This window comes from Ammospiza nelsoni, chromosome 9, assembly GCF_027579445.1.
Source record: "Ammospiza nelsoni isolate bAmmNel1 chromosome 9, bAmmNel1.pri, whole genome shotgun sequence".
NCBI classification, from domain to species: domain Eukaryota; kingdom Metazoa; phylum Chordata; class Aves; order Passeriformes; family Passerellidae; genus Ammospiza; species Ammospiza nelsoni.
Genome location: NC_080641.1, coordinates 7,423,948 through 7,446,114, shown reverse-complemented (window position 1 = coordinate 7,446,114; position 22,167 = coordinate 7,423,948). Strand labels below are relative to the sequence as shown.

At 48.9% G+C, this 22,167-nt stretch overlaps 2 protein-coding genes across 5 annotated transcripts in view; one reads left to right on the top strand and one right to left on the bottom strand.

Annotated features, from left to right (window-relative positions):
* The window catches only part of FIRRM (FIGNL1 interacting regulator of recombination and mitosis), a 16,722-nt gene extending 10,983 nt beyond the window's left edge, over nt 1-5,739 (top strand). Inside the window, exons 16-24 of one of the 2 annotated variants that reach the window (XM_059478329.1) lie at nt 434-619; nt 1,263-1,385; nt 2,268-2,363; nt 2,781-2,894; nt 3,295-3,399; nt 3,648-3,728; nt 4,411-4,524; nt 4,804-4,985; nt 5,367-5,739. In XM_059478329.1, the coding sequence (XP_059334312.1) occupies nt 434-619; nt 1,263-1,385; nt 2,268-2,363; nt 2,781-2,894; nt 3,295-3,399; nt 3,648-3,728; nt 4,411-4,524; nt 4,804-4,985; nt 5,367-5,370 (1,005 nt within the window). In that variant the 3' untranslated portion in view covers nt 5,371-5,739. Of the gene's footprint in view, nt 1-433; nt 620-1,262; nt 1,386-2,267; nt 2,364-2,780; nt 2,895-3,294; nt 3,400-3,647; nt 3,729-4,410; nt 4,525-4,803; nt 5,256-5,366 lie in introns of those variants that run through there. The other variant, XM_059478330.1, reaches the window with a different exon arrangement.
* Nucleotides 5,621-22,167, bottom strand: SCYL3 (SCY1 like pseudokinase 3). 3 transcript variants are annotated; one of them, XM_059478327.1, is made up of 14 exons: nt 22,085-22,167; nt 18,087-18,361; nt 17,069-17,254; nt 16,339-16,452; nt 15,355-15,411; nt 14,574-14,676; nt 13,954-14,065; nt 13,550-13,627; nt 12,057-12,196; nt 11,584-11,771; nt 10,409-10,580; nt 8,491-8,634; nt 7,216-7,943; nt 5,621-6,067 (listed from the first exon to the last, which is right to left on the bottom strand). In XM_059478327.1, the coding sequence occupies exons 2-14, from the start codon at nt 18,249-18,251 to the stop codon at nt 6,005-6,007; spliced, it is 2,250 nt and encodes a 749-aa protein (XP_059334310.1). In that variant the 5' UTR covers nt 18,252-18,361; nt 22,085-22,167; the 3' UTR covers nt 5,621-6,004. The 3 variants fall into 3 exon arrangements, with proteins under 3 accessions (XP_059334310.1, XP_059334309.1, XP_059334311.1); XM_059478326.1 differs by lacking the exon at nt 22,085-22,167 and adding an exon at nt 20,962-21,448; XM_059478328.1 differs by lacking the exon at nt 22,085-22,167 and adding an exon at nt 20,504-20,574.

Here is a 22,167-nt window from a genome sequence, read left to right as displayed (position 1 = left end):
CTTGCTGGGTAGCAAGAAAGTCTTTTTTTAACAAAGTATGAAAACAGCACATCTCCCCAGATTGGCTGAAACTGTGTCCTGTCATTGCATCTGTGACATCTCATGATATCAGGTGTCAAGAGGAGTGTCCTGTCCTGTCAGTGCCTCTCTGTGTACCCTGGAGGGGCTGAAGCCACTTCTACTCACTAGGGCCAATGCTTCAAGCAGCTGAAAGAATCAGTTGCTTAATCATTCTGATGTCTTGTGTGTGACAAGTGGCAGTTTCTAAAAATTTTTCATATTAAAAGATGGATTTTATTGAAATACTTTACACAGTTTTTTTTTTTTCACATAATTAATCTGAAGCAAACCAGCAGTGCATTCTAGTTTCTCGTCTTTCAGGCTACCAAATGGTTTTCTGGTCTGTTTAGATTCTCTTGCCTTTTGTTTCCAGGTGGAATTTGCTCATGAATTTCCTCCTGAAGAGGTGCCCAACTTGGCTGTGTGGCAGCACGTGTCCCTCAGAGCCCTGAGCCCTGACCTCAGGGCACAAGTGTCGTCTCAGCTGTGCTCGGCAGGGCTCCAGCGGTGCCGGCAGTGGCTGAACAGCGGCCGAGCCTTGGGAGGGCTCCCTCCTGTGGTGAGGAGATTTGCTTCTCTCTGGAAAAATGACTGAACTCTCGTTTTTCAAAGGATTCTGTTGTTATCACCTCAGTTCTCTTATTCAGTTTGCTGCACAGCTTTTTGCCATGCCTAGCTGGCATGTGCATAAGCAAGATCTCTCATTTTAATGTTTTCTTGTAGTATGCAGCACCTTAGGAGCTCTGCTGTGCTAGTGGAGGTTCTGTGATTCTCTGTGTTTGCTCTCTGGCTGAGCAGATCTATTTTTCTTCAGAATTTCTCATTTATGCTGTACCTTAGCATACAATTCCTCTTCAGTTTTAAAACCTGCTGGTTTTATGCAGCATCAGTTCTGAAAGATGCTCACTGGTCTCTTTGATGAAGGAACATGAGAAACCAGAGGCTTCCACATGAAATTTCTACTGCCAGTGCAGCAAATGACCTGCAGTGTGTGTGAAACTCACAGGAGCCATGGATGGTCTCCCAGCTCTGGAATCTTTGTTGGCTGCTCTCCTGCTGGATTAGCTGTTCTGAACAGCTGAGGCAGCACATTGGGCTTCTTGCCACCTTGTATCATTTTAGATGTTTCATACGAGCCTGGGGTTTTGGGTTGGTTTGCATGAAATGTGTTCTGGTTGGTCTCACACTTTTTTTCCTCCTAGAACACTGCCCTTTCTGCCCTGCTGGCTGCCTGCAGTTCTGCTGATGCCACTCTGGAGGCAGAACTTCAGACATCTGTCCTGGGAATGCTCAGTCAGTTCTGGTCTTTTCTCCAGGCTAAGCAGGTAAGAGAGTTTGCTGTTCCAGCAGTAAAAACATGTCATGGTGCTGTTTCCTCAGGTTGTTGTTACTCATTTGTTTGACTTAGATTGGGCTGTTTCAGTAGTGTACCTGTGCTGCTCTTAGCTGGTTTATCTGTAGGGCAGGATGAGCTCTGGGAAGCTTGAGTTTGAATTTCCTGAATATTACATATTTGGTTCCTTGTTACTCCATCTGTTACTCAGTGTCACATTCAGACTTGCTCAAGGAGAAGCCTGAAATACCTGATTTTGTTTCATACCAGTTACAAATTCAGTGTATTTTAAATATTCATCAGAATGTGACCAAAAACTCAGGGTGATCTGATTAGATCACAGCCCAGCACATGGAGACACACAGGGACAATCACCCTCCTCCCAAAGTGCTCAAGCAGTGTCCTTGTCACCATGGACATGTTCATGGCTGCAGCTGCATAAAGCAAAGGAAAAAAGGATTGTCAGGGTTTTCATGCTCCAGATTAAAAAAGAAAGTTTGAGAGAGGGAGTGAAGAGCCAGCAATATGCCCCTTCAGAGGTCTTTTCAAACCTCAGCCATTCTGTGAAGATATTTGGCAACTGAAAGTGAAAAGAAACAGTTCAGATAAGCTTTAGGTGCTTATTTTAGTGAGTGGTGCAAGGAGAGGAGGGTTAAGAAACGTTCTTCACAAAAATCAAAGAAAATGGGCTCATAAAATATGACCACCTTGAAATACTGATATGATTATTTCAATATTTTCTTTGCTGCTTACAATGCAGTGTTTTATATCAGGCTATGAATTTTGGAAAGCTACTGTAATTTGACATTCTCTCCTAAGCAGTTATTCCATGAGCTAAAATGCAATGTTACTCATATCTTGTGCTCTCTTCAAGGTCTCAGATGAGCCATGTCTCCAGAAGACACTGTGTTTATTGCTTCATCTTTTGGAGGTTTTCATCCAAGCATTAGATGCTCAACTGATGACCCAGGTAAAAAAAAATCCTAAAACCCCCAACACCACCTTATGAATAATTCACTACATGAAAACCAAGTTCTTTGTGATTTGTTGAAATCTCAAATGAGTTATTTCATGCTCGGGCCTTCTCTTAACAAGGAAATAATCTTCCTTGATTACTTTCCTGGCCTTCAAACCGAGCACCTGGCATTTTGGGAATGCTTTTGAGAATCTCTTTCCTGTGTAAGATAATTGAGATCTAAGGAAGTGCTTTAGGGATAATATTCATTTCTTCCTAAAATGCCCCCTGCAGCTTTATCCTGGCCAGTTCTGTTGGAGGTGCAGCAATTCCTTCAGGTTTCTGAGCTCCCTGTGTTTGGATTTAAAGATGAGCTGCTCAGTTTCACCTGCAGTCAGTCTGATGGGCTCTGCTGGGGTTTGTGTCCTGCAGGTGTTTGCACTGCAGTCATCCCTGCTCCAGCTGCATCCCCCAGATCATGTCCGTCTGGCCATGCTGGATTTTCTCTCCTCCATGGGAAAGGTGTTTATTCCACAAGAAGCACAGGTAAATGGAATGGTGGCCTTAGTGAAATTGCCTTGTCTTTTGATAAAAAGACTTTTATTTAAATATACAGTTAAGGGATCGAGTTCATTAAATAGATACAGGAATGCCAGGACAGTTGTCTTGGATTAACAGTCTGCAGCAGGTTTATTTTTCCTCAAGATGTTCTGAGTGCATGCAAGATGCTTCAAATGCCAGTCCTTTCTCACTGGTGAGAGGCAACAAGAAGTGAGAATAGAATGTCACCTCCCTCCCAGAGGTTCTTCAAGCAGACAGGGCAGTAGCACTCTCACATTTCCCAAACCTGTCCCTCAGTCTGAGAGCCAGCCTTCAATAATAAATCATGATGGTGAGATATGCTCAGCTAACTCTTGGGAACTGCTGGCTGTTTGTTCTGTTGCAGAGGCAGGTTGTGCCCCAGCTGTCCTGTCTGTTTGCCTCTCTGCTGGCTGACCAGAGCTGGCTGATTCACCAGCACGCACTGGAGGCATTCACACGGTTTGCAGAGGTGAGCAGAGCACAACTCTGGGTGCAGGCATTTGGTTCTGTTAACTTCTCTTGTACACCAATTCTCCTGACCCAAATCTGGATCTGGGTTACACACTGAAAGTGCTGAGGGCTGGTGCAGGTGGAAGAGATTTCAGGAGCTGGAAGTGAAGAAGGGTTGGGCACTGGTTGCTTAGATTGGTTACAAAACATCTATTTTGGTCCCTTGTTAGCATGAATGTACTGAACAACCAATAACATTTTTGACAGGAAACAAGACATGAAGATGTTGTTCCTTGGTGCCTTAATTCTGAAGAAGCCAAGAACAAAGTTGTTAATTTTCTGGCTAAGGTATGTGTATTGTTTAACCATTTTACTGCTATCTTAGTTGATGCTGTACATGTGCTATCAGCAATACACAGCATGGATCTACACTTGCATTATCTGCATGGCCATTAAGTAACTTTAAAATAAACTGAATGGTTGAACTTCTCTACTTGCTTTCATCAGCAGAATTAGCAACTGCCTTTCCTATGCACACTGGTCCTCCAATACTTTCAAAAAAAGCAAAGCATTTATCATCCTTAATCAAAAAATACTTACTAAACTGCACTGTTGTTTTTGAAAGAAGTTGCCCATTTAAAATACAGGATTTGATAATTTGATTTCCTTCCCCATTTCTCTTGGATCAGTTTCTGAGATCTAAATGAGCATGTATGAAACATCTCAGTGCCTTTTGCATATTGGGAGAAATCCTCTCAGGGCAGGTGGGTGTTCCTGCAGAACAGTGGTGTTGGGAAAGGGGGGACAGCTGCAACTTGAGACAGGGCTCTGGTTGAGCAGCTTTTGGCAAGCAGATAATTTACAGAAGAACTGGCAGTTGTGGATAACCTCAGTCTCTGATCCACAAGAGTGTGTGAGAAATAATATTCTTTGAACTGCACATTAAAAACCCTCCCTCTCACCCTTTTGTTCTGGCCTATAAATTGTGCCTGTGAAGGTTTAGTTACCTCTCCTGGGGCTTTCTCCCCAGACAAGGCAGGTGGAGGAGACAAGAGAAGCACGAACAGAACGCCTGAAGCAAGAAAGGATTACCTGGAGCGCACAGGTTTTGAAAGTGGATGGAGAATTGGAGTCAGCAGGAGAGGTACGTGTGATTCTGATAATTTCTGTCACTTCTGGGGAGTCTCTGAAAAGCTGAGCTGCTCTTGCTGCCCTCCATGTTCTAAGAAAAAAGGTCACATGCACTGCTGGCCCTTTGTATGATACTTTAATGGTCTGTAGTGCCTGCCAAGCAGCAAGAACCCTCACAGCACAAGGGACTCTTGCAGCTCTGCTCCACCTAAGGGCTTTCTTGCATTTGGATGAAGACTGATCCCTCAAGCACAGTATTAAATTGATGTTTCACGTTTGCTTAAATCTGCAGCCTGTGGCCAAGAGAGCCTGTCACCCACCCTCTGAGGAGCAGTACAAGGCAGCAGTAGGCACCATGGAGGGAGCAGTGGAGGCTGTGAAGCTGCTGCTCCAGAAAGGGCCCCCCCCAGGCTGGCTTGCAGGGAAGCTGGAGGCTCTGCACGCAGCCATTGCCACCCTCAGGGACAGCATGCGGTAGGTGCTTCTCAGGCCTTGGGGACAGTGACCCAGCTCAGCTCCCTGGGGGAGGGAGGAGGTGCCTTCGTGCCAGGAGTGCTGCAGAAGAAAAAGCTGTGCCATGGGGCAGTGCTTTGTGTGCCAGGATGGACTGAGGGGGGCAGTGCCAGCCTCTCCTGCATGGCCTGATGGGTTTGAGTGCACTACTGGACATGGGAGCTGTGGGTTTGTGTATTGCTTGTTCTTCTACTGTGCAGAGATAAACATTCCATGACATTGGATTCTGAACACTGAGAGGTTTGAATCTGTTGTAAAAGTAGCAGTGATCTTGTTCCTGTCACATGCAGGCACTCCACACTAGGGTGATAATTTAAAAATAATCTTTATTGTTCTTTACAGTTAAGAGCAGAAAGAACATGGTGCTTAAGCAGTTTCTGGTTGTTCACTGAATGGTTCCCAGCACCTCTTGAGCCATCCATTGACAGAACTATACATACAGAAATAAATAAGTTGAATAAACTGTACATCATCTTAAAATCATCTCTTAGCTGAAAAGTTAAAAGGAGCCATTTCTAAGGGCTTTATTTTTCTGGGAAAGGGAAAAGAAACCAAACAGGAAAACCAAAGGAAAAAGGCACATTAACCAAGAAAACTCAGTGTGACTTTCATTTATTGTCAGCAGTTTTTCAGGGAAGGGGTAAGTTCTGGATCAATCTCCTCCACCCACCACTCTTGGCCTGCAGTAGCACATCAGCACCATCACCACCATAGCTGTCCTGTCTCTGGGAGCAGGGGCAGCACCACAGCTGGGCATATTGCTGGAGTGCAGGCTCACCCCTGCAGCTTTTGGCACAGACTGGGAAGGAGCAGCCCTGGCAAGAGCTCAGGCCCCACAGGATCATGTGGCTGTGCAGCAAGTGCCTGCCTTATGGCAAAAGCAGTGCTGAGGTACTTTAATATCCACTGTACTGGGGAAGCAGCAGCTCCTGTCACAGGATCCAACACACCATCTATCACCTTGGTCTCCTTCAGAACTGTTACCAGTTTGTATCATCTTCCCAGTTCAACTCCTCTTCTTCACCCCAGCCTGTAGCTTCAGCCTAGAATCACATAAAATTATCAAGATTAAAGGATGTGGAATGTACTCGTGTGCTTAGCACAGCCCAGGAGCCAGGCAGGAGCCTGTGGGGCTTGGGATGGCAGAGCATGCATCCACAAAAGCCCAAAAATGCAATGTCAGTACTTGCAGCTTATGCTCTTAAAGAACTTTGTCTTTAAGGTGATTCCTCCTGTAGTTCAAAAGCAGATTTAGCAGGGAGTCTTTTTTTTTCTTTACTGTTTGTATCAAACCCACTTCCCATTAAAAAATGATGCCATACATTAGAGGATTTCTTTCCCCTAGGAAAGAGCTGTTTTCAGGTTGTATTCTAACACTAAGTTTGATTTCCCCTTCCCACTGACACAGATCTCACTGCCTTCCCCCCACAATGGGGTTGGGGTGATGACAGTCACAGGACACTGTGCCACTTTCAAATGTCATAAACAACCTCAGTTTACAGCCCAGGCTCCTCTCCCCATGCTCCCTGCTGTCCCTGGGGTAGCTCTCTTGAGGCTGAATGAGCAAAACAACTTCAAGTCAACACCTGTTCCCTAGGGGAGTTACATGTTCAAGTGGGAATGCTGCCTTCCCCTCCTAGCAAACAGCAATGGTCTTTGGAGTCTCCCTGATTGGGCTACAGGGATTTATCTGCTTAAACAAACTCCAGTTTTGTGACTCCCCCATCTCTGAAACAGAGAAATGTTTCAGCTATTCTTTCATGAAAACAACACACCCAAAAATCTTTACTCTGTAATCCAGATGTTCAGGTTTCCTGGGCCTTACTTTAAAGGCTATTATGTTTTGCTAGAAGAGTCAGGAAAAACACTTCAGTCCTGAGCACTCTGTGCCTGAGAGCCCCTTCTGTCAGTGGATGGGACCATGTCTGTTCAGCAGCCAGGACCCAGCCTTGTTTTACCTGTCCTGACCAAACTCTCCTTAACAAATCACAGGATTCCAGGATACAGCAGCACAGAGTAAAAGCTGCAGCTAAAACTCCTGAGTGCTTGTAGTAGTGTGCAAATGGAGCCCATTCCCTTGTTTCCTAACAGAGCTCCCTTTGCTGTACCAAGTGCCCACTGCAGTACCTGTGCCTGCTCTGTGCTGAGGAGCCTCTCAGGGCTGCAGTCACCTAAACCTGGAGCCTCTTACCTCAATCACATCAGCTGCTGCAAATTTGGATGAGAACAGCACAGTCTGGGAGGCCCCTTCTCTGCTGGACAGCCCACCTGAGTGGGTGGGAATAACTGCTTCTGTCCTTGCCTCAGGTAAAATCAAGAGGGAGGAAGAAGGTTTAATGTCTGGGATCATGTCAGCAAACCAGTCCAGCTCTGGGTCTTGCACAGGTTTCCTCTTCACTTTGATGGTGAATTCTTCTCCCAGGCCAGACTCTGATGAAGACTTCAGCCTTTCCTGAAAGGTTTTTGGCAGCACAGTTTCTCCCAGTGGTTCCTCATGGTCCCACTTGTCATTGCTCCAGCTGTTCCCATGGCAAGGCTTTGTGGGGGGACTCAGTCTGAGGCTTTTCAATTCTTTGCTCAGTTGCTGGGTACCTGGCAGAGGCCTTTCAGCTGCACCAGCCTGTGTCACAGTGGGGCAGGATCCTGAGGACAGTTTGTGACTGGGGCTCCTGGGTTCAAAGTAATCCCAAGGCTTCTCATCCACATCATGATCAGCAAAGTAAGGTCCTGTGCTGCCCTGCAGCTCCTGGGGCTGGATCTGGATGTTCACAGTTTTCTCAGTGTCTGTCTCCTCTGGCTCACTCCAGTCTGGCCACTCCTCTGCTGGCTTTTCTGAGGTAGTCAGAGAGCTCCTGCTGCTCCCCAGGGTATTCATGCTTCCAGGAATTCCATTCAGGGGGGGCTCAGTGCCTTGCTCACCTGTGGAAGGCAAAGGTGTTACACACTCATTTAAAGAGAGCAGAAGTTCTTGGCATTACAGGCACCACCTGGCATGGGAACAAGCCAGTAATTGATTGGAAAGAAAGCTCCTCTTGGATTAGAAAGCTGGGACACCTTCCTGCTGGCAAAGGAGGGAATTCACCTCAGAGCCCTGGGGCAACACAAGCTGATTGCTGATAAGCACGAGGTGGCTGAGCAAAGGCCATGGAAGGAAACAGAACCAGCTCTGACTGTCAGAATGAGCTGCTCTGTAAATGCAGAGTATCTGCTGAGCTGGGAGGGGTGAAAGCACAGCACAGAATCTGCCATAAGAAAACAAATTCAAGTCCAGGCACTCAGTCTGTGTGTGACAGCTTCCCAAACAGCCATTCCCTAGCATGCTAAGGATCACAATCCCCCTCCTTCACTGTGGCCTTCTGTGGTTCACTTTCAGATGAGCACATGGGGGGAACAGGCACATCTTTTCAAGCAACACTTCCTTGGTGAACACTTGATTTCTGAAAGGAAGCACTAGGGCAGGTTTTACCTGTCTGTGAAGCCAGGGGATTGTCCTGTTGCACAGGAAGCTTTTTGCCAGGTGCATTTGCAGAGCTGGGGAACGAGCTGGGACTGCTCTTCAGGGCCTGAGAGGTTTGGTTTCTCTGATTGATCACACCATGACTGGGGGAACCTGCCAAGATAAAAGAAAAGAAAGGACATGAGTGCACAAGGTGTGCTGTCAGTCTGAGCTGAACTGCCTGAAGCACTGGAATGTTCTTTTTGAACAACACTGAGGCCTGGCACAGCAATCCAACAGCTGCACCTCCTGATCCATAGAGAACACAATGCTCCTCTGTTCCTGCTGCCTGCCAGTACAAAGTTATGGCAACTGTACATGGTCAGCTTTGCTGAGATGTTCTTTCAAGAAACACACAATGAATAAACTGATTAGGATCAGAGCAGATGCTTTAAAAATGCTGTTTGCCACCTGGCTGGATCCAAAATCCCAACTGCATCACAAATCCCCTGGTACCTGCCTTACACAAAAGCACTGCACTCACTCACAGCAATTCCAAGCATAACTCATGACACTACACAAACCCTTTTCCCTGCCTGGGCATGGGCACAGCAGCTCCCTGGAATGAGAAATGAGAGTCTCTACTCTGAAAGCTGCCCTGGCAGTGAGGTGAGGTGGGTGGTGGGCAGCCCAGGCCATGCTTTGGAGCTGCCCAGGGCAGGTGTATTTATTTCCCTGGCTCACTGATGCCAGCTTGGCAAGCACATGGCTGCAGGCCATTTTTGGGAGCTGCAGGGTATGATCAGTGCTGGTGATGGGAGCCTGTGCCACCATTTCCAAATGGCACAGTTTGGGCCAGGCTGCACTTCCTTGCACAGGGCTCATGTGTGTCCCCAACCAGCTGTGCCTGCCTAGGCTGGGCATCACCAGTGCCACCAGACACACATGGCCCACAGGAAAGGAACACAGGGAACCCACCCCCTCCCCAGTGCCCTTCAGTAAGGGCACATCCTCTGAGGGGCTTGAGCAAACAGCTCAGTGAGCATCATAAGCTCAGCCTCTTGTGCTGCTTTTTGCAGATCATCACTCACTGTTGAGGACAAAGGTGGGGTTTTTGTTGTTTATCAATAGTTAAATCAGATCTGATTTTAAGTATGTGCTGAAAAATAAACCTGTGATCCAAAGTGATTTATTTACTACAGTCTACTACAATAAATAATTAAAGGAACTAATGCAGTGAGCCATCCACAGATTTTAATGAAGGGTGGTAGCTGCCAGTACACACATTAACAGGAAGCAAGCACTTAAACTGATCTGTCATGTCTTTCATTTGGTATCTCTACATCTAAAGTTGCACAGATGCTGACTTTTCCCTTGTTATAAATTCTGAGTTTCAATATCCAGAGAAGCTTTCCCTTAGCACACTTGGTTCCAAGTTATCTAGCAGGTGCAGGGGCTACTGTCTTCACTTGCATTAGCTGAAAAGCCTCCAGAGAGCTGAGAAAATAGGGAAGTTGGTATTCCTTTTCCAATCTATGAATAGAAATTGGGGGAAGAACATGAGATTTACTGGTTTTAAGAACAGAAAGGACAGAGGGAATATTAAATAACTGCCTGTGTAAGTCCTTCAGAAAGGAAATACAGTTTTTTCCACAGAAGACACACACACACATACACTATCTGCTTTACTTACAGGGATTCTTAAATGAAGAAGAGATTTCACTTTTTCCCAATATATTTGGTATATTTAAAATGCTTTTATATAACTCTTCTTCTGGTATCAATTCTGTATCTGCAAATAACCTAACTTAAAATCCAAGTTTTGCTGCAAATTAGCTTTTTTTTTCAATTAACCTGTCACCAGGAACAGATGAATAATCCAAGAAATTCTGCCTACACTGCTTGGACAGAACAGGCCAGCACCCCAAGAGCACTCTGACTCTTTTACCTTCTGGGGAGAGATCAGCAGTTTTCATGAAACTTGGTGCAGAGCTTTTGAAGATCTTTGTTCTTTCTCCACCCACAACCACTTCAGGCCCAAGCAGGGAGACAAGGACAGCCAGGCTGTGCAGGGTTATGGCCACGATGGAGTCACTGGTGTCCCTCAGGCCCAGCAACACCTGCACCAACAACACACTGATGTCAGCACAGCACAAACTCTGCTTTTGCACTGCTTGCCTCCTCAAGTGCTACTTTTGCAGCACATCTCATTTCTAATCCCCTGCAGCTCTCAGTAGAGACTGGATGTTGTTTCAGAGCATAAAATTCCACTTTGTGCTACCAGTTAAGTAGGGTGGCTGATGCTAGGGGACTCTGAGCAACCTGGTCTAGTGGAAGGTGTTCCTGCCCATGGCAGGGTGTTGGGTTAGGTCAGGTTAGGTCAGGTTAGGTTAGGTTAGATGATCCTTCAAGTCCCTTCCAACCCAAACCATTCAGTGATTCTGTGAAGTCCCATATGTTGGGCAAGATGAAACAGGAAAGCCTTATAAATATGATTGCCTGGCAAAAGATTTTGAGAATATAGAAAGTATAAGTGAGATTGAAATGAAAGCAAGCTTTGAGATGCCTCAGTTACTGAACAACTGGAAAACAATGGTGTGGCCAGCTGAAGGTGATCCCCTTTTGATGGAACAACACCCTCTGCTTGCAGACAGCTCCAAGGGTCAGAGCAGACCCTACAGCTTGGCAGAAGGGGCCCAAAGAGGAGTTTTTAGGGTTTAAAATGTAACACAGTATGGTAATGTAATGGATTATGTAATGGATAATGTAGGATTTTTATCTTGTATTAGAGTGGTTAGTGAGAATTAGAACATTCAACACAGAAGATTTATGGTATTTTAATGAGAACTTCTCTCTCTTTTACTCTTCCTCACCTTTTCATCCCCTTACTAGGCCCTTGCCTTCTCTCTCTTTACCTCTCTCTCCCTCTTTGGGGCCTGCTCTGAGCTGTGTTTGGCAGCTCCCAGCAGGGCCATGCACCCAGGCCCTTTGCAATAAACCACAAAGTCCACGACCTGGCTGCAGAGATCTCTGGTGTCCATCCATCCCAACCATCCTAGCCCCATATTCCAGCATACAGCACCCAATTCCAGGGTGCAGCACCCCAGGTGTGCTGTCCCTAACCTGGGGCAGGATGATGTTCTTCAGCTCCTCCTGAGAGAAGAGCTCGGCGTAGGCGTGGATGTGAGACAGCAGCACCATCCTCACGTGCTCCTCGTGCACCTCAAAGAGCTTCAGCAGCACAGGGATGACGTGGGCCTGGAACAGGGCTGGTGACAGCAGGCAGCTGGGCTGGCTCTCCCCACTTTGCTCTAGGGAACAGAGGTGAGGATGGGAAAAGGCTGCTTCACCCAGCAGAGACAGCTCAGCCAGCAGCTGCCGAGTGGTGACACCAGGATCATTGCTAATTCTCCCCCAGCAGCAGCAGAGCAGCGCAAAAGAGGAAGCACAGATAACTGTCCTGTCCAGTTCTGTCTCTTACAGCATTTGTTCTGTCAGGGAAACACCACTATTCCCTTGATGCAATGAAACAACTGCTCTGAATTCATTGCAAACTTGTCAGGAGTAATTGTGATGAGGAAGTATTTAAAGGTCACCTTTCTTTGGGCCCAGCAGATGAGGAAGAAAACTCTTGACAGCTACAGGTTCTGCAAACACGAGCTGATTGAGCAGGAGAGGCACCAGCCGTGATGCAATCAGCTCCTCTGACAATCCAGCCACCCTGTCCAGCAGGAATCTGCATTCCAGGAGACAGCAATTAGTATCAAGGCAGCCTTCCATGCATTTATGCCTGTTCCCCTTAATATCATTTTCCCCTTTTTGTGTTTGACTCATCCAGAGTCAGTGTCCCACTGCAGCATTCTGACCTACAGAGAGAATCCTCTGCTCCTGCCTGAGGCAAAGACAGCACAGAGCAGGAGCCAGAACCACATCCTGTAACACCCCACACCTCGATCACAGGCTGGCACAAGCACATCCAGCTGGCACAGGAAGCTGCTGGGGCATCAAACTGCTCTGAGCTGCTGGCATCCCCTGTGAGCTGCAGTCAAACCTGCAGCAGAGAGTTCTCCCCTCACTCCTCACCCTGGTCCATCACGAGGATTTATTTTGCTGCTGCTTTGCAAAAGGCTGTTCTACCTGCCACACAAGGGAAGTTTCCCTTTTGAAACCACTTCCATCTAATGAGGCCAACAGATTTGCTTTATCAGAGCTTAATTTTGTGCAGCTGCTCTTGTCTGTCAGATTTTCATTTTAAAGTACTAATTATCAGTTACTGCTGTCTCTCTGTGCTTGGAGGAGATCAAGAGAAGGGTGCACATGCTGGGAAGGCCCCTCTGCCTGATGGAAGGGCAGCACTCCCCTATCTTGAAGTAAAGTGTTCATCCCCTCCCTCAGTAAACTCTGCTGACACAGAGATAGTGAGAAACTCTCTGAATATTCCTGCTACGGATCCCCATTCTCCTCTTACTTCTCCACTTAAACCTCAAACTAATTAAAAATAACTGATGTATAAAATAGGCAGGAAAACAGCTCTGTGAGAACACCAAGGCTCTTTTATGTGGAGAAAGAAAAAATCAGCTTCTCCCCTTTTCAGGCCTAGATAATGCCATGATTACACAGAAAATTCCCTGACAGAAAAATTCTTGGGGACCACAACAGTGGGATTTACTGCAAGATGTTCCACTACTGCAGCTGAGACATCCATTACAGGCAACAGCTTTACTCTTGGCACCAACATGATTACTTCACCCAGCAAGTCTTACTGCAAACCCTCTCACTGGCAGCTGCATCCCTCTGGAGGCTGGGGAGCATCAGGGTGATGCAGAGCCCAGCAGGGAATGCTCCTCCCAAACACCAAACCAGTCACAAGGAATTGGGAAATGAGAGGTGGAGAGTCTCCTCTTTGATAGAGCTCTTACTTTGGCTGGAGTACCCAGAGTGTTACAGAGTGACCAAGGTTCTGCCAAAGCCACCAAATCTGCCACCTGAGGAATTGCCTCTGGCCAGGAGCCTTCCCACAATCCATTTGCAGAAGGGTGCTTTATCATTCTGAAATAAGAAGCTTCCACATGACAGTTCCTTCACTTACTTGAAAAATTCAGTTTTCTCCTCCTCAGACTTTAGTGTTAAGGTCTTCAGAAAATTCACAACTTCCAGAAAATCATTCCTAAGCACAAAACCAAAAGCTGTCAAGTGTAATCCTTATTGATGCTTACACCACCCACTGTGAAGAGACTGAACCCCCCCCCCCCCCACCCCTTTAGAAGAGAAAACAGAGAGACCCAAGTAAAATGCTGGTGGATCAAGAGTGCCAGCAAGCAGGTGACAGCCAAAGGCTGCTCAGCACCTCTTTGGGAGGGCTGGGAACACCTTCCTCATTCAAGGAGCCTCTTTGTCAAGGATCCCTGCAAGAGGCAGGGATAAAGTCTGCACTCCCATCCCACCTTCAAAGCAGCATCAAGACCAAGAGAGGCCTGATATTCCTGTCCTTACCTGAAGAACTCGTGAGACAACAGGCTGGACAGTGGTGGGCGACACTTTGGGTCTGGATTCAGCAGTGTACAGTGCAAGGTTTGCTGAAAGCTGGAGAGAATATCTGCTGAAACTGAAATCCAGAGCACCTACTGTTAGATTCCTCTCTCCACACTGAACAAGACACATTCAGGACTCCTCCATCTCCCACCAAACTTATTTTTAGCAAAAGTGCAAAAGGAAGGGGAAAGTAGCATTTCCATTTCCCTTCCCAACCTGCCTGGCTACTGGGCCTCCAAGGAGTGCTACTGTTCTCCAAGAAACTTCTGCTGCCTCTCTGCTGAAGTGGCAGCCCCTGCTCAGCTGTGGCTCTCAAGACCCCCCCTGCCACATCCACAACCCTTGGCAGGACCAGAGCAGGTTTGGGAGTGCTCGTGTCACATGGGCTGGTGACCTCCAGCCACACCTGACAACGTCTCCACAGGAAAAGGGGAACACAGGAAAAAAGTCTGCAAACAGGGAACAACCCTGGCCACTGAGCCCACAACACTGCTGCAGAGCAAGGTGGGATGTTCAACCACACCAGGAGTGAACCAGAGGGCCTGTCACCAGCAAAATAAACCAGTGTCATTCATTCTCACCCTGATCATGGAGAACTGTCAGGAGATTCTCAACTGTTGTCCCAAAGGCGTAGGCGTCCCTCGCATGCCCGTAGCTGCTGGGCAGCATTTTGAAGTCTGCAGACTGAAAACAAAACAAAACACCAAAAAAAACCAACCCAGCAAGGCAGGAGCTTATGAAATATGTGGTGTCTTCCATAAGTCTTTATTCCCACCCCCCACCATATACACACTCTAGTTCTTTTTATAGCACTAAAGCATCACTGTGTACCCTACAAGCAGAATATTATGCTAAAAAAACTCCACTGGGGAATTTATAACCCAAAGGAGCAACTCCATCATGATGAAACAACTCCCTGATGAATGCAGGCAGTCAACAGCTTTCAGCATTTCTATGGAAACAGGCAGTAATTAGAGAGCAGAAGCTGTTCCTTCAGCACAGGCAGCTCCAAGGATTCTCAATGGCTGGGAAGTGACTGACAGGTAGGGAAAAGCTGTGCTCAGAGTTACACAACCATGGGACCACAGTGATCTGGGCACTCTCAGCAACTACTCTGATTTTTGCAAAATTTGGTGATTTAGAAGCAACACAAAGAGTTTGAAAAGTAGCATCACCTGTGCCCAACACCATTCCCAAAGCAGGGATGGGACAGAGGAGGGACAAAAGGAAACCTCAGATAATATCCAAGAGCCACTTCCATGCCATTTAGGCATGAGGAAATACAACATGAATGTAAAACTATTTCCTGCCCACCAGGTTTTTCTTTGCTGGCAGCAGGGAGCCCCTTGAGCTGGCACTCACCATCTCCTCGCAGGGGATGCACGACTGGTCTCGCACCGACCTCACGTGGCAGAGGAACTGCAAGGACAAGGGGGGACCATGAGCTGATCCCTGTCCCCTCAGTGGCCATGAGCTGATCCCTGTCCCCTCAGTGCCAAGGGGGGACCATGAGCTGATCCCTGTCTCCTCAGTGCCAAGGGGGGACCATGAGCTGATCCCTGTCCCCTCAGTGGCCATGAGCTGATCCCTGTCCCCTTAGTGCCAAGAGGGGACCATGAGCTGATCCCTGTCCCCTCAGTGCCAAGGGGGGACCATGAGCTGATCCCTGTCCCCTCAGTGGCCATGAGCTGATCCCTGTCCCCTCAGTGGCCATGAGCTGATCCCTGTCCCCTCAGTGCCAAGAGGGGTCCATGAGCTGATCCTTGTCCCCTCAGTGCCAAGGGGGGACCATGAGCTGCCTCTGTGTCCCCTCAGTGCCAAGGGGGGACCATGAGCTGTCTCTGTGTCCCCTCAGCAGTTGTGCCCCTGCCCCTTCTGCTGGCACCCAGGGCAGGCTGTGCCTCACTGCACAGCAAGCAGCAGAAATCAAAACAAGAATTGTTCTCTCTGCTACCAAGCAGTGAAAATGCCACCAGCACAAGCTAAGGAGGCATTTAAATTATTTTTCTTAATGGCTTGTTTCAACCTGACTCTTCCTGCTCTTTTTCTATTTTTATATCAGTCCAGAAGGCAAAGATTTCTCACTCTCCAGTGTGTGAGAAGAGCCAGCAGTAGAAAAGCAGCTGTGTTTTGGCTAATGGAGAATTAATTTGTGTGGACATTTTGGTTTATAGCAATGGTGTCCACAGAGCAAAGCTCCAGGACAGAGCTGGAAGTGAGCCAACACATTTAATAGCAAATCCAGCTCAGTGGAAGGACTTGGGCCTTCACCCCCATAGATGGCCAGATTCCACAGGCCAGGAATCCTCCCCTGGCCATCCAGGGTGCACTTGGCTTGGCTCTTACCTCTGGGGTGGCTTCACTGAATTTACAGACTGTTTCCATTCCTCCCAGCTTCCAGTGCCCGTCCTCACTCACAAACACAGATGACAAACAGACGTTGTTGTGAGTTAGGTTTCCCTAAAACATAAAAACAAAACAAAAAAAGAAGGGTTACTGACTTGGGGGATAGATGAAGATGTAGAATCTTAATCAGCACTAATTAGGTACTGCAGGGGGCTGAGGGAAAGCTGCCAAAAGACCACACAGCTCCTCTGGGACATTGTGCGTGAGCAGCAGGTGCCAGGCAGGAGGGCCAGGGTTTTAGAGCAGACAAAGCTTTAATTGTCACAGCCCCTGCAATGCAACTGTAAATCCAACTGTGAACACAAAACCCCAGAGCTACAGTCTGAGCTGGGATTTACCTGGGCAAACACACAGTGCCCAGACAGGGCAGCAGTGACACCAATCTCTGCCATCAGCTGTACACAAACACCAAGGCCTTGCAGTCCCTAAAGCAAGAAGTACTACAGGCAGATCCAGACTGGATCTTCCCTCATTTCCACAACATTTTCAACTACCCTTCCTCCTCCAAAGCAGGCAAGTTTAGCAGTTTCAGCCTACAAGCACTGTGGGGCACACGTCTGTCCTTTTTGGGAGGAATCAGCAGTGAGTCACCCAGCCAAGGCCAGGTACAACACTGTCACACTTCCTCCGTGTCCCAGCAGAGCCTGATGGTGCTGCCAGGGGTACCTACCCTGTCATGGAGGAAGATGAGTGCCAGCAGCACATCGTAGATGCCTGCACAGATTTCTGCAGCAGAGAGTGTCTCCAGGACCATCTCCAGGGGCTTCACCCGCTCTGTGACCAGGTGGATCCCGTTGGCCTCCACGGTGCAGGACAGGAAGCGCAGGAGGCAGGGGTGGCGCAAGGTTTTCAGGTGCTTCAGGAACAAAGATGTGTCAGACCTGCTCTGAGGCAGCTCCTCCAGGTGCACAGCTCAGCCCTGCCCCCTTAGCCATGACTTCTCATGGAATTCACACAGCCCATCCCTGCCCCTCACCAAGCACCCTGCAAGCTTACTCACTCAGACTGCAGAACTTCTTAAAATACATTGAAAACAGAATCATAGAATGGTCTGGGTTGGAAGGACCTTAAAGACCACCTTGTTCCATCTCCCTCCTATGGGCAGGGACACCTTCCACTATCCCAGCTTGCTCCAAGCCCTGCCCAGCCTGGCCTCGACACTTCCAGGGATCCAGGGGCAGCCACAGCTTCTCTGTGGGCAACCTGTGCCAAGGTCTCACCACCCCCACAGAGAACAATTTCTTCCCCTATATCCAATCTAAACCTACTCTCTCTCTCTCAGTTTGAAGCCATTTCCCCTTGTCCTGTCACTACATGTTCTTGTCTCTCCATCTGTCTTGTGAGCTCCCTGCTGGCACTGGATGGAGAAAAATCTTACACAGAATAAAATCCTTACTCATAATAAATATGGTACTTTGGGTGGGATTCACCCAAGAAAGATCCTAACTTGCATCTGCAGGAGGAGACAGGACCTTGCAAAGGTCTGAACTGCTGTCTGAACATTGCTGCCCTCAGCACAATGACTTCTGCAGCTGCCAACCCCCTTCTGCCGCTGCCAACCCCCTTCTGCCCCATGGCCAGGCTGGCTTCCACGTTCCTCCTGCCCTCACTCCCAAGGGTTTGACTGATTCCCACCCTGCCAACAGAAGGAGGGGGAGCTGTGCAGCGTGTCCCAGGCCAGGCAGTACCTTGGCAGCTTTGTTGACCTTGTCCTGGCTGTCCCTCTTGTACACGAACACGGAGGCGCGTTTGCCATCCTGCAGCACGGCCGGGTGGATGCTGTGCCCGCTGGGCAGCGTCAGCGGCGGCTCCTGCAGGCTGTAGCTCTTCAAAGCACTGTTCTCTGAGCCCATGCCTTGCACAGCTGCCCTGCTCACCACAAACAGGCCCTGGCTGCACGAGGACTTGCTTTGGGCAGCTTTAGTTCCAGCAGGTGCTGTCCAGGTCACCTTCAGAGCATTTTCTGCAAAGCAAGGAACAGACATGAAGAATCTCCTCCTGCCAGAATCTGTCCGGACCCAGGACATTGCTCTGGCTGCCCTGGGTGATTCCAGACCCTGGCAGGGGGCTCAGAGACCTTGGCACAGAGTCACAAACACCTGTGCCTTTGATTTTAGCCCATAGAAACAATTACCAACTTTGTGTGAGGAGTTACAAGGCACATGAGTTTGAGTAGAATGACAGTGAATTTGTCACAGGGTGAAAAAGTAGAATTTTGGAGATTTAGAATGGGGGTTCAAGAGGCAAGATAAAGAAATCTGGGTGTGTTCTGTCCTTCTTCTCCTTCATCTTCTGCTGTGATGGTGACACTTCTGGATTGGTTTAGAGTAGAGACAGAGTGTCTAACATAGGTGATAGGTATTGGAAAATTATTGTAAATAAAGTACACATAGTTCTTAGTATAAAAATTTATCTACAGCCAGTAGAGACTCACTGTCTAACAGGTGATAGGTATTGGGAAATTATTGTAAATAAAGTACACATAGTATAAAAAATTTAACACCAACCCAAGGGCAGGAGCTGTGCCACAACCCGACCTGCTGGACAGATCTCAGCAGGTCAGAGAAAGAATGGAACAGATAAGAGAAAATAAGTTTGAAAAGCAGAGCTGAGGAATCTTGACTTCTTTGGTCATGGGGTTGGGAAAAAAAGACTCTTTAATACCTCAGGAGCCATTCCAGCAACACAAAACCCAAGAAGTATCCTCTCCTTGAGTTTTAAGGACAAGAATGAAATCCCCAAAGTTCACTTTGTAAAGGAAACCCAGTGTCCACAAAAGGGTTTGGATCAACAGGAGCAGCTCTCAGCAGTGGGGCTTGGAGTGCACTGGCACCTGTGTCAGCATCAGCAGCAGCTCTGACACAGAGCAGCACCCACAGCCCATCCCTGCCCTGGCTGAGACCCACCAAAAGCAGGATCCAGCAACAGACACCCACTCCAAGGGTTAAACTGATACTAAGCACAGTTAGGAAGTGTGACTGCCACTCCACAAGCAGCCCCTGGCCGCCTTAAAAACACCATTCCTCAATTCTCCAAGGCAGAGAGAAGAATGCAGTGAAGGAGGAAGGGTTACAAGCTGGATTTCAGGAGGTTACCTATAGCCAGGTACCCTCCAGGAGCATGTTTTCCCCCTTGATTACCTTCTCTCCATGTGACAAATATTCCTTCTGCCTGCCAACACTTCCTTCCTCCCACAGCCTGTCAGGAAGAGGCTGACACAGATTTCTGTGCTGTTTCCTCACACACAAAACCGGTAAAACAAACACACTGATTGCAGAGGCTTTTTTGGAAAACACTGACCCAGCACATGCTCTGTCATCAGGCTTGTGATCACAGGCCAGGGGTGAGACCTGAACCTGTCTGCACACAGAAGCCAGCAAAGCCTCCTCAGGAATCAGAGGGACAGAGAAACCCTCAGTTGTTGTCAGGAAAAGTGGGGGAAATTGCCCATCCCCAAGCGTTTTATTTTTGGCAACTGGAGAATTGCTTCATTGTGGTTGTTCCCAGCCATGACCTGAGGCTTCAGGGAGGCAACACCACAGGAGTCTCCCAGCCCCCCAGCAGAGCTGTTCCCTCCCAAGCTGCTGCTCTGGCCCCTCACCTGTGTCTCCAGTCTCCCAGGAGCCCCGAGCTCAGAAATGCTCAGAGCCTTTGCAAAGAGCTGGTTTGTTACAGTTCCCTGGCTCCTGTAACCCTCCAGAGGGTACAACAACCCCTGCAGCCTGAAATGGGGGGGGGAACAGGGGCTTTTAATTAATTCTGTGTCCTGATCCACCTAAAATCTGAATTAACTACAGAACTTGCAGCTCTCTCCCCTCTGGTGTCAGGCAGGGATCTGCACCTTTTCAGCACTGATTCCTTAAATGGCACCTTTAGGACATAAAGGGAAAGTTATGGAAATCTAAACTGCAGCTTCCCAGCACTACACAGAGGGGCTGACAGGTAAAAAGGAAACACAATGCAGCAATAACACATGCCTCTAAACTGGATTTTAATTTGGTGAGCTCCCTGGCACAAAAGCATTCATGCTGCCCCCAAACAACATTCTCCTCTCCAGACAGAGCCTGGGAGCTCTGCCCTGGCTGCCCCAGCTCCTCCTCCTCACCTGTGTGCAAGGCACCAGCTGCTGCTCCTGGGCACAGCCAATGCACTTCTCTGCATTCTGCTCTTCTCAGCTGTGCCTCATTTAGCTGTTCACCTCAATGATTTCTCACTCAGGACACCTGAAAATATCTGGGCTCACCTGATGCCTCAGGTTCCTCCAAATGCACATGGACATATTTGTCATCAGAGACACACACAGTTCAGGAACAGAACCACAGAATGGTCTGGGTTGGAAGAGACTTTAAAAGCTCATCCCATTCCACTCCCCTGCCATGGGCAGGGACACCTTCCACTATCCCAGGCTGCTCCAAGCCCCATCCAACCTGGCTCTGGGCATTTCCAGGGATGGGGCAGCCACAGCTTCCCTAGGCAACCTGTGCCTCACCACCCTCACAGGGAAGAATTTCTTCCCCACACCTCACCCAATTTTCCCCAGGTTCCATTTGCAACCATTCCCACCTTGTCCTGTCACCTTTCCTGATGAAGAGCCCCTCTCCAGCTTCCCTGGAGCCCCTTCAGATACCGGAAGGCTTCTGTGAGGTCTCCACGCCACCTCCTCCAGGCACAACAACCCCGACTCCACCAGCCACAGGGGAGGTGCCCCAGTCCCCTTAGCAACTTCATGGTCTCCTCTGGACTTGCTCCAACAGTTCGGTGTTCTTCTCATGCTGAATATTGCGACAGCAGAGTCATCCTCACGCCTGTGATGTAGCTGAGCCCTGCTGTACCAACAGCCAGCTGCAAACACACCGCCCCTCGCCAGGGAAACTCCTCTGGGGATCAAACACGAGCAGCCTGCGGCACCCAGGGCTTTTTTTACGGCTATTCAAACTCCAGCTGGCAAAAACATCGGCAAAGGTCTGTGCCCAGGTGTGGCTCTCCGGAGCCAAAACAAACCATTACTCACGCAACTATGAGTTAAGAGCATTAACCCTTTTGGATCTTATTTCCAACTAATTGTAAACGTGAATGTCAGATGTAATACACAGAACACCCTGGAAGAGACAGGAGCCCGGCAGGGAAAGCCAGAGCGATTGGTAGTAAAGGACAACGTGGATTTGCTACCAGAAAGAGATGGAATTCCCATTTAGCTTCCCTGCGGAGTGAATGACAGCCGCATACAGAGCATTCGCCTGAAACACACACACCAGCTCAGGGAGAGGTTGTTCCAGGCTTTCCCGGCTTTCCAGGCGCCCTCCCAGGCCAGCAGAGCCTGCGGGAAGGGCTCTCAGCAGTGCCGGGGCTTTGCTCCCACAGGCCGAAGTGTCCCAGGGTGACACCCCCAAAAGCCCGCCCGCACCCCGCACAAGGGCCCCTGGCAGGCAGGGGAACCAGCAGCAGCACCCTGGGAAGGAAGCCCGGCTCCACCGCGCTCTCCCGAGGCCGGTCCGACCCCGGGCAGAGCGCGGTTTGAACGCCCGGGAGCCCCGGAGCAGCACAGCCAGAGCCGCCACTGCGGGAGCTTCGCCCGCTGCCCGCGGTCACAGCCCGGCCCGGGGAGCGGCACCGGGGCTGGCAGGGCCCGGCCCGCCCGTCAGACCCCACGGCAGCCCCCACCCTCGGCCCGCCCGTCCCCGTTCACCTGTGCCCGCCGGGCCGGGGCTCCGGTGCCGCTGGGCCCCGCCGGCCGCTCCGCCTGTCTGTCCGTCTGTCTGTCCGTCCTTC

Coding starts and splice junctions, on each gene's coding strand:
- SCYL3 (XM_059478326.1), bottom strand. CDS start 21,169: ATGAGAAGAACACCGAACTGTTGGAGCAAGTCCAGAGGAGACCATGAA. Junction 17,255..18,086: donor AGGTCAACAAAGCTGCCAAG/GTACTGCCTGGC, acceptor TTGTTCCTGAAG/CACCTGAAAACCTTGCGCCA. Junction 7,944..8,490: donor TCCCCTGGCTTCACAGACAG/GTAAAACCTGCC, acceptor TGCCTTCCACAG/GTGAGCAAGGCACTGAGCCC.